Raw genomic sequence first — 11,320 nt, forward strand, 5'->3', positions numbered from 1 at the left:
ACCATACTCAAGTCCTTCTGATTGATTCACCAAGTGAGGGCTTGACTGAAAAAGCAGGCATCAACAAATGAGTGGATAAAGGAGATCTGAGGTATATATCTGCAACTATCTATCTATATCTCAATAATACTCAGTCATAAAAAAGAACGAAATAATGTCATCTGAAGCAACATGGATGGACCTAGAGATTATCATACTGAATGAAGTAAGTCAGACAGAGAAAGACAAGTACCATATGATATGACTTCTATATGGAATCTAAAACATGATACAACTACTTATTTACAAAAACAGACTCAAGATACATGATTGTCAAAGGAAGGGATGGAGGAATAAATTAGGAGTTCGGGACTAGCAGATATAAACTACCATATATAAAACAAACAACAAAGACCTACTACACAGCATTGGGAACTATAGTCAAGATTTTGTAAGAAACCATAATGGAAAAGAAAAAATAAAATAAAAGGCAGGGAAAAGGACATTCATTGCCACATTCCCGTGAGAGAAGAAGACAGAAACAAACTCAATGAAAGCGAAATGTACAACAGAGACGGTCAATAAAGGCGAAGACCGGTTCTTCGAAAGGAGTAACAGAACTGACAAATCTCTTACGAGACTGAATAAGAGAGAGAGTGTGTGAGAGAGACAGACAGAGATGCAGAGAAACACAGCGTAGTAGGGAGCAAAGGTAAACCTTACTATAGAAGGAGACGTGAAAAGCAGAGCATTGAAATTGTTTAGTGATTTCACACCAGAGCATCTGTAACATTTAATGAAAAGAACAACTTGCTAGAAAACAAAATCTTACCAAAACCCATTCAAGAATAAGCAAGAAATTTGTATAATCCTATGGCCATTAAATAAATGGAGTCCGTAGATGGAAACATTCCCACAGAGAGAACTTATGACCCAGGTGGTTGTACTGGCAAGGGCTAATGGGCAGCGGCGGGGAAAAGCTAGTTCAAATATTAAATACTATGCTAGCCTGTGCTCCTGCTGGCCCAGGATAAGAAAGGAGAAAGTCTGAAGGTGAAAACACAAGGTGTAGAAGGGTGAGTATATGATGCCCCATTTCCATAAAAAAGGAAAGACTAGGACATATAGCAACCTTCTCCAAAAGGGCTTATGCCAGCATGCTGAGGCTCCCAGGACGGCTGCTACCAGTATGCTTGTGTGGAATTATACAAGGATGATGCAAAGCCTGCAAGGAACTAATGATAGCAGCCAATGGGCCCCGGAAATATGGATCAGAACTGAGAAGGAGACTTTCCAGGGTGTGCCTTCCGATACTTTGTGATTCTTGAATCCTGTGCGTGAACTGTGCATGCAAAGAAACCATTATCCGTTCAGTGAAACTACTTAATTAATCTTAAATGAAAAAGAATAATGAAGGATAGTCTGAAAAGCCAGAATAACTGGGGGAGGGGTGGATACAAATAAGCAATTACAAAGCTCTAATAACTATAAATTAAAAATAAGTAATTTGCAGGGTTAAATTATCAATTGCAATTAGGTCACAAATCTCTCTCTTTATCAGTTTCGCTTTAGAAGGTACAACGTAGGGTTTCCCTGGTGGGAAGACCTGGGGTTCGATCCTTGGGTTGGGAAGACCTGGAGAAGGGCAGAGCAATCCACTCCAGTATTCTTTCTTGGAGAATCCCCATGGACAGAGGAGCCTGGTGGCTACAGTCTATGGGGTCGACGAGAGTCAGACACAACTAAGCGACTTAAGTACAGCACAACACAGGGCTTCCCTGGTGGCTCAGTGGTAAAGAATCCACCTGCCGACGCAGGAGACATGGGTTCAGTCCCTGGTCTGGGAAGACCCCACATGCCACAGAGCAACTAAGCCAGAGCACCCCAGCTACTGAGCCCACACACCCCAGAGTCCATGCTCGTCAACAAGAGAAGCCACCGCAATGGGAAGCCTGAGGACCACACTGAGAGTGTATCCCCTGTAGCCACAACCAGAGAAAAGCCCACGCAGTGGCAAAGACCCAGGACAGCCAACGAATAAAGTTATTAAAGAAAAAAAGGTAACTTTAAAAAAAAAAAAAAAACCCAAGGTTTCAAAGAACAGGAAGGAAAATAACATTAGGATTTTTATTTTTTTTTTACCTTATACCACTTTACTGAATCCAAATAAAAATTGTTTGGGAAGTTGAGATGACATATAAGGATGTCATCTCTTCCGACCTGCAGAATCTGCTTGTACTCATGAGGCATGTTCAGTTGACTGTTTCCAGAAGCACCACACCAATATTTTTCAAACACAGTGAGGTTGACTCGCATTCTGGGACAGATGTCCGTATCACTGTAAGAAAACAACAGATTGTAACTTCAGGAACTCAAACAGTCGCAGAACCAAATGATTCCGTCCATCTCCAAAAATTTCCTGATCCTCTTCCAGGCACTGTGCCCAACCCTTTACCTCAACAAGACAACATACATCTCACGAGTAATTCATCACAGAAGGAAAAAAAAAAAGTATTTGGATTGTGGAAACATGGGAGGACATCTTATCCAAATAATCAAAATGAACATCCCCAAGAACAAGCATGTGAACAAGAGGCACCTCTGAGTGTGCTGTCTGAAAAGAATACAAACCACTTCCATAGCATTCCAGCCAAGGAGGCTCAGCCTGAACCGACTGAGGAAGAAATATCTGTCAAACCCAAACTAAGAGATGCAATATAAAATAATTGCCTGTACTCCTTAAGAATGTCAACATCACACACACACACACACACACACACACACACACACACACACCAAGCTGAAGATCTTTTCCCAATGAAGAGATTTAAAATAAGTCTATTCTATTCATCTGAGTCTCTCTTCCACAAATAGATTCATCAATACTGTTTTTCTAGATTCCACGCTGCTGCTGCTGCTAAGTCATTTCAGTCGTGTCTGACTCTGTGCAACCCCACAGATGGCAGCCCACCAGGCTCCCCCATGCCTGGGATTCTCCAGGCAAGAACACTGGAGTGGGTTGCCATTTCCTTCTCCAATGCATGAAAGTGAAAAGCAAAAGTGAAGCTGCTCAGTTGTATCCAACTCTTCGCGACCCCATGGACTGCAGCCTACCAGGCTCCTCCGTCCATGGGATTTTCCAGGCAAGAGTGCTGGAGTGGGGTGCCATTGCCTTCTCCACTAGATTCCATATGCATGCATTAATATACAATATTCATTTTTCTTTTTCTGACTTCACTTCTGGACGTAGCGGGAAGGAGAGGGTGGGACGAACTGAAAGAGTAACACTGACATATTCACACTACCATGTGTGAAATAGACAGCTAGCACGAAGCAGCTCTATAGCACCAGGAGCTCAGCTCGGGGCTCTGTGATGATCAAGAGGGGTGGGACGTGGCGTTGTGGGAGCGAGGCTTACCAGGAGGGGATACATGTATACTTATAGCTGATTCGCACTGTTGTAGCAGAAACCAGCACAGTGTGTGTGTGTGCTCAGTTGCTTCAGTCATGTCTGACTCTTCATGACCCCACAGACTGTAGCCCATCAGGCTTCTCTGTCCGTGGGATTCTACAGGCAAAAATACTGGAGCGGGTTGCCATGCTCTCCTCTTGGGAATTTTCCCTTCCCAGGGATTGAACCCATGTCTGCCTGCGGTCATCTCGGGCATTGTGGGTGGATTCTTTACCCACTGAGCCAGCAAGAAAGCCCACCAACACAACACTGTAAACCAATTATCCTCAAATTTAAAAAGACAAAAAATACAGCTAAATGCAATGCAATGCAATGATCCTGAATTGGATCCTCTACAGGAAAGGAAGAAAAACATTTATAAAAGTCATCCTGTAGAAGATACATAAAACTACTATATGAATTGGGGAGTAGATAAAAGCATTGTGTTGGTTAAATTTCCTGAATGTGATAACTATTTGGTGACGATGTAAGAAAATACTCTTGTTGAGAGAAAATACATATTGAAATGAGAGAAATACATCAGGGTCCCTGATGTCTCAGAAGGTAAAGAATCTGCCTGTAATGCAGGAGACCAGGATTTGATCCCTGGGTCAGGAAGATCCCCTGGAAAAGGGAATGGCGACCCACTCCAGTATTCTTGCCGGAGGAACCTGACGGGTTACAGTCCATGGGGTCGCAAAGAGTCAGACACGACTGAGCAAATAAAACTTTCACTTTTCATATGTGTATGTATAACTGACTCACTTTGCTCTATACCTGAGACTAACACAACATTGTGAATCAATTATCCTCCAACAAAAATAAAGAAAAATAAAGCCCCAGTTAGAGTAGAAAACGAATAAATCCAGACTGGACAGCCAGATTCACGTGACATAAAATCTCCAACTCCAGTTAATTAATAACCTAGAGGAAACCAGAAATCAGACCCCATAAGACATGGGCGGCTGGTCTGCAGAGAGTGAAATTGTGGGGATGAGACTACCGGCGCTTGCACGTGTGTCGCTGAGTAACAGCGTACCCTGAGTCAATCACTCGGAAATGAGAAATCTGGCAGGAATCAGAGAGGCATGTGGTCATCTGGAAACACAGAAAAGGACCTAGAGCCCCTAGGGACCATGAGAGAGGAAAGATGCAACTGCATTTCTGGGGTATTTCACATGGGATCTGGGGTAATTTTTACTTCAATCCTATCTGACTGGTCTGATTTCCACTTTACAGAGAAGAAAGCCAGGCTCGTGGAGGTCAAATAATTCATGCAGGTCATGCCCATTGGCTGCTGCTGCTGCTGCTGCTAAGTCACTTCAGTCGTGTCCGACTCTGTGGGACCCCATAGACAGCCCACCAGGCTGCCCCATCCCTGGGATTCTTTAGGCAAGAACACTGAAGTGGGTTGTCATTTCCTTCTCCAATGCATGAAAGCGAAAAATGAAAGTGAAGTCGCTCAGTCGTGTCCGACTCTTCGCAACCCCATGGACTCAGCCTACCAGGCTCCTCCGTCCATGGGATTTTCCAGGCAAGAGTACTGGAGTGGGGTGCCATTGCCTTCTCTGGCCCGTCGGCAAAGGAGGACAACAAAATGGGACCCTCAGCCAAAATTAGGTCTGCAGAAGTGTTTTAATTAGGACACACACACAAAGCTTATTGGAAAGGTAACCACATACACACTCATTCTAATTTCCAGGTTACCTTGACAATTTGGAAGATGTCCTTGAACTGAATGAGTATGTGTGTTAGTCACTCAGTTGTGTCTGACTCTTTGCGATCCCAAGGATTATAGCCTGCCAGGCTCCTCTGTCCATGGGATCCTCCAGGCAAGAATACTGGAGTGGGTTGCCATTCCCTTCTCCAAGTGATCTTCCCAATTCAGGGGTCTGGGTCTCCTGCATTGCAAGTGAATTTTTTACTGCCTGTGCCACCACTGAACTGAATAGTTTGCCGATTTTGGTGAGGCATATGTTTTCCTGTTCACTGCAGTCCCCGCCAGACTCAGTTACCTCCCACCAGATCACTCACTCACGTTACTTCCTAGCACGAGCCTTAGCGTGAGATCTGGAACACACCTGATGTTTGGACGCTGTTAAATTCCTACAACAGATTCCTTAGAAAAAAAGGCCTTAAAGAAGGCATATACCTATCTGGATGAGCTTCCAGTCACAAAAACTTTTATTTCAAGAAAGAAGGCAGTGATCATATTGGATAAATAGGCTTTATAAGCTGGGCTGATCTATAAGCTGGGCAGCATTTCAATGAGAAAAGATGCATTTCCTGTTTCAGCAGCTGATTTACAAATCTCTTCTGTTTAAAAGCCTGTTCATTGAAACCATCTCATAACAATCACAAAAACTATATTGTTCTCATTGAGTTTTCTACATTGATTAAGAGTTTATCAAGAATTTTTCTAAAATAATTATACCCATATGTATATACACATATATACACAGAGTTTCCCCGATGGCTCAGTGGTAAGAAATATGCCTGCCAATGCATGACACTTGGGTCCAATCCCTGGGTCAGGAAGATCTCCTGGAGAAGGAGATGGCTGCCCACTGCAGTATTCTTGCCTAGGAAATCCCATGGACAGAGGAGTCTTGTGGGCTACAGCTCATGAAGTTGCAAAAGAGTCATACACAATTTAGCGACTACACAACAACAGCGTATATACATATACATATATGAGTAAGAGAGAGCTCTATTTTGAATGAGGAACTTACTTTGTATGACACTGGTAGATCCCAGAGTCCTCCCCTTTCACTGGGAGAAACAAAATCCAATTTTGGTTCTGGTAAATTCTAGACTGTGTGTTTTTAGATATTGGGATTTTGCTAGGATATTTATACCATGTTGCATCTGCTTTCCCCGATGTTGGCAGAGAGTAGATGCAATTAAAAGCTGTAGGCTGGTCTACTGATGCCATCTCTTGCAGAGTCAAGTCCTCGCAAGCATCTAGGGAAGGAAAGGGAAAAAATAATCACCACTGAGAGTGCTGGTGTTGGTTTTTATTTGTTTGCACAAATACCTCAATTGTCTTGCTAATTTGAAATTTTATTTATAAATTTTCTCAGCATGAGAGTTTCCTAAAAACAGTCTGCTGATGTGGAAGTATAACCCAAACTCCTTCCATCTGTCCCTAAGAGGGAATTTACTGAGTCCAATCCTTCCCCCATCCCCAAATCATCTTTCCCATTTGGAATGATTGTCTCTTTCCCTACTATTCCCTTGTGGCTCAGCTAGTAAAGAATCTGCCTGCAATGCGGGAGACCTGGGTTCAATCCCTGGGTTGGGAGGATCCCCTGGAGAAGGGAAAGGCTACCCACTCCAGTATTCTGGCCTGGAGAAGTCCATGGACTGTATAGTTCATGGGGTCTCAAAGAGTAGGACATGACTGAGCAACTTTCACTTTCTTCTATTCTAAGACCCTAACTCCCTCATCCTCCTCCTTCAGAGAAAACGTTCCTATTATGAGCCCCATTTGACCTGTTTTTCTTCAGCACTGCCTTCCAGTTAATTCAATCTGTCCCAAATAAAACCTGTAAGTATTTTGTCCCACAAAGGATTGTTAAACAATTCCCTCACATTAAAGTTCGTTTCTAACACATTGCTTAGCTTTTCTTTAGAAGTAATTTGTTCCATTGCTAGTTTCTTTGCTTTTTACCTTGGTCTAAAACGTCCCTTTGACATATACAACAGAGGCATCACAATCTCTTTGTGCGTTTTAACTCGAGTCTTGACTTGCAACTTTGCCCAACTCCTCCCGCTTCAAGTCACTTCAAAGCTCAAAGGTGACATTCCCCGCAGGGCATCAGACACTGGGAGCTGAAACCTGCAGTTTCACCATCCCACGGGATTCTGCCTGGACCACTGGGGCAAGAGTCACCGCACGCGATGCTCCAGGGCTCGAGAGGGGGCTCGCACAGAGAGGCGGGGAGATCGGGAGGGAGGGCAGCCGATGAGACCCGAACTAACCGGACGTACCTGCTCTGATAAAGCGCGGAAGAGCGATGGACACGACGCAGAGGAGCAAGGACAGCATTCCCCTATCAGCTGCGAGAAAGAAAGAGGATGGCATGGGAAGGGGTGCAGCGGCACGGCGCGCGCTCCTCTGGCACAGAGCCTGGGTAGTGAGACCTTTGAATCTCAGAGATCCCAGCCGGGCCACCCACCTTCCCTTCTTCACCCGGAGCCCTCCAACTCTGGCACCCCCGTGTACCCGGACGGACGTGTCACCCAAGACTGCTCCCTCCCCGGCCCCGTTCTCGCTCTGAGCGGGCATCTCCAGAATCCGGCATCAGTGGGAGCCTCCACGCCCCGGGAGGCGCCATGGGGGCCTCGGGGCGGGTCCCTTCTTCCAGGCTGCCCAGTCCTCCCTTGGGGGCTCAGCGACATCCCCTCTGTCACCCAGCCCTCGGCCCCTGCTCCCCGTGGTGGCGCCCGGGTCCCCACCCGCGCGTCGCGCGAAGACTCCCCTGCGGGCCCTTGACCTCGGGGATCCTTCTCGGCCGGGCAGTCTGCACGGAAACTCCAAACACCCACTCACTCCGGAGAAGCCAACTTAGGCCTACTTGGCAAAGGCCGGCAGAAACAAAGGCAGGAAGACGCACGGGCAGTGGAAGGATGGATGCTCCACACCTTCGTCCAGGGACGGAGTTGTCTCCCCCAAGGTCGCCCAGACGGACAGGGGCCGCCCGGGAGTGCAGATCGCCGCCCCCCGCCCCAGTCGAGAGCATTTTCGCCACCTCCTTCCCTGAGCACCTTTCCAGTGCCTGGCACCCCGCCTCGCGCTGCTCACCGCCGACCTCAACTGGGTGTGTACCTGCCCGACTGGATGGGAGCGCAGGATCACACAGAAAGTGCAGACTGACAGCCCAGGGTTGAGCCCTGTTGTGGCATTTCCATACCAGGCTAGTTCCTCACCACTGTGGGCGGGGCAGGCCTGCCTTCCCAATGGGAGCTTAAGGAGAAGACTACCATCACACTAGGAAGTGGCTTTGAAGGGTTTTGGCCAGATTGTCTGGCAGCTGGAAAGTTCTCCATATCCAGTAGTGTTAGTCACTCAGTCGTGTCTGACTCTCTGTGACCCCATGGACTATAGCCCACCAGGTTCCTCTGTCCCTGGGATTCTCCAGGCAAGAACACTGGAGTGGGTAGCCATTCTCTTCTCCAGGGGATCTCCCTGACCCAGGGACCAAATCCAGGTCTCCAGCATTACAGGTGGATTTTTCACCATTTGAGACACCAGGGAAGAATCCCCATCCCCAGAAATGTCTGCTGAAATCTATTCTAAATTATTCCAGCAAATGAACTATTCCTTCCTTTCTGAGCTCCATTTGAGCAATTATTACATGCATTGGCCTGTGTAGGATGCTCCCAAAGTGGAAGCCAACTCAGATGGCTTTTAAGGAACATCATTTATTAATATCTTTCTGAGTCATGTTGGTTAACTTTTGTAAAGCAGACATCCCACTGTTGCCTAGTTCAGGCTGATTTGATAGGTGCAGGACAGGTGAATGAATCTGAGACACAAGGTGTCGAGACAAGGAATATGACTTCATTTGGAAAGCTGACTGAGAAAATGGCAGACTAATGTCTTGAAATAATCATCTTGTTCGGGGTCTGGATGCCAGGTTATTTTATGGCTCAGAAATGGGCAGGGGAGGTCAGGAAACAAAGTAAAAAGGACATTAATCTTGCACATACCTCCTAGAATGACCTGCCTCAAGCAGGGGGGTGTGTTTATTTCTTCCTTCCTACCATCTATAGGTGGACAGAATCCTGAAAAAAGGTACTTTAACACTCAGGGAGATGGGCAGGGGAAGAGCCAACTCATTGGAAAAGATCTTGATGCTGGGAAAGATTGAGGGCAGGAGAAAAACTGGGCAACAGAGGACAAAATGGTTGGATGGCATCGACTCAATGGACATGAGTTTGAGCAAACTCTGTTTGTGATGGGATATATACCATCAATATATATTTATGTACAATTATGTATAATAAAAGCAATGGAAAGCAAGTCAAAGAAACAGTTCCAAGGTGGAGTCAGAACTGGCTTTTCCCTGCAACACCTCTGGAATTCTAGATACCACAAGCAAGTTAGACTGCTCCAGTCTGAAACTTCCAACTATGATGATATGAGGATGAGATGGTTAGATAGCATCATAGACTCAATGGACATGAGTTTGAGCAAACTCCAGGAGATAGTGAAGGAGAGAAGTGCCTGGTGTGCTGCAGTCCATGGGGTTGCAAAGAGTCGGATACAACTTAGGGACTGAACAACAACAAATAATGATATCCACAGGGACTCGTTGCCCTGATCATCAGAAGATACCCAGACACATCCCTGAGGGTGCTGAGACTTAGAAAAAATATATAAAATGTAAGAATTGATGCTTTTGAACTGTGGTGTTGGAGAAGACCCTTGAGAGTCCCTTGGACTGCAAGGAGATCCAATCAGCCCATTCTGAAGGAGATCAGCCCTGGGATTTCTTTGGAAGGAATGATGCTAAAGCTGAAACTCCAGTACTTTGGTCAGCTCATGCAAAGAGTTGACTCACTGTGATGCTGGGAAGGATTGGGGGCAGGAGGAGAAGGGGATGACTGAGGATGAGATGGCTGGATGGTATCACAGACTCGATGGACGTGAGTCTGAGTGAACTCCGGGAGTTGGTGATGGACAGGGAGGCCTGGTGTGCTGCGATTCATGGGGTCGCAAAGAGTTGGACACGACTGAGCGACTGAACTGCACAGAACTGAACTGAACTCTCCTTTCAGAACTGGCCGAGCCAGTCTTGGCGGTCCTTTTGCCATTCCAGGGAGACAGATACCATGGTAGCAAAGGGAGATGCCGGCAAAGCTTTCTGTCATAAACTGGGAGCCAGCAGTTTGCAAATGTCTACATTTTAAAAAAGTGATTAAGGATTCCAAAGTGCTTTTAGTTATGTCTGTCGGTATTTACTATGTTAGAAATTAAGTTGGTGAGTGTTTTAAACATTTATTTTCTTGTTTATTTTCTTGTTAAAGATTTCATGTGGACCATTTTTTAAAAGCCTATTGAACCTGTTAGAATATTGTTTCTGTTCTATTTTTTGTTATTTTGGCTGCAAGACACGTGGGATACCAGCCCCCCAACCAGGGATCTAATTCGCGCCTCCCTGCCTTGGAAGGCAAAGTGTCTCTTCTTATTTTAAATAATGACAATAAACTGTCTATGTATTAATATAAATACTGTATATTTTATGGAAAATAACTCTACTTTCCAAAACAAACAGACATATTGAGAACAGTGGTATTATTCTACATAGCACTACATATCCATACTTAGAGTTTGGAAATGTCTAACTTAACAAAAGAGTTGAATTCTCATATCCAGTCTCTTAGGAGAAGGCAATGGCACCCCTCTACAGTACTTTTGCCTGGAAAATCCCGTGGATGGTGGAGCCTGGTGGGCTGCAGTCCATGGGGTCGCAAAGAGTCAGACACGACTGTGCGACTTAAGTTTTACTTTTCACTTTCATGCATTGGAGAAGGAAATGGCAACTCACTCCAGTGTTCTTGCCTGGAGAATCCCAGGGACGGGCCAGCCTGGTGGGCTGCCGTCTGTGGGGTCGCACAGAGTCGGACACGACTGAAGCAACTTAGCAGTAGCAGCATCCAGTCTCTTGTGATGTAACATGTCATATAACCTCTGAGAATGTCCACTGTCCACAAGTCAGAGAACAAGTATAAAAAGACAAAGAAAGTCTTAATATTACAATGCAAATGACTGACTTCAGAGATCTTTTTAAAGGCTCTTGGGGATGCCCTGGGGCTCTCTGCTCCAAGGTCCCCTAGGTAAGCCAGAAGTGGAGATCTTTATTACTTTTCCCCTGGCATCAG

General features: G+C 45.6%; 1 protein-coding gene across 7 annotated transcripts in view; it reads right to left on the bottom strand.

Annotated features, from left to right (window-relative positions):
- IL1RL2 (interleukin 1 receptor like 2) overlaps positions 1-8,307 on the bottom strand; it is a 28,360-nt gene extending 20,053 nt beyond the window's left edge. Inside the window, exons 1-4 of one of the 7 annotated variants that reach the window (XM_060413927.1) lie at positions 8,262-8,307; positions 7,424-7,492; positions 6,163-6,394; positions 2,122-2,317 (exon numbers count right to left, since the gene is read on the bottom strand). In XM_060413927.1, the coding sequence (XP_060269910.1) occupies positions 2,122-2,317; positions 6,163-6,394; positions 7,424-7,481 (486 nt within the window). In that variant the 5' untranslated portion in view covers positions 7,482-7,492; positions 8,262-8,307. Of the gene's footprint in view, positions 1-2,121; positions 2,318-6,162; positions 6,395-7,423; positions 7,493-7,891 lie in introns of those variants that run through there. The other 6 variants (XM_042246365.1, XM_042246364.1, XM_042246366.1 and 3 more) reach the window with 6 other exon arrangements.
- Between the last annotated feature and the right edge of the window lie 3,013 nt (positions 8,308-11,320).

The sequence above is a fragment of the Ovis aries genome, chromosome 3 (assembly GCF_016772045.2).
Source record: "Ovis aries strain OAR_USU_Benz2616 breed Rambouillet chromosome 3, ARS-UI_Ramb_v3.0, whole genome shotgun sequence".
In the NCBI taxonomy this organism is placed as follows: Eukaryota; Metazoa; Chordata; class Mammalia; order Artiodactyla; family Bovidae; genus Ovis; species Ovis aries.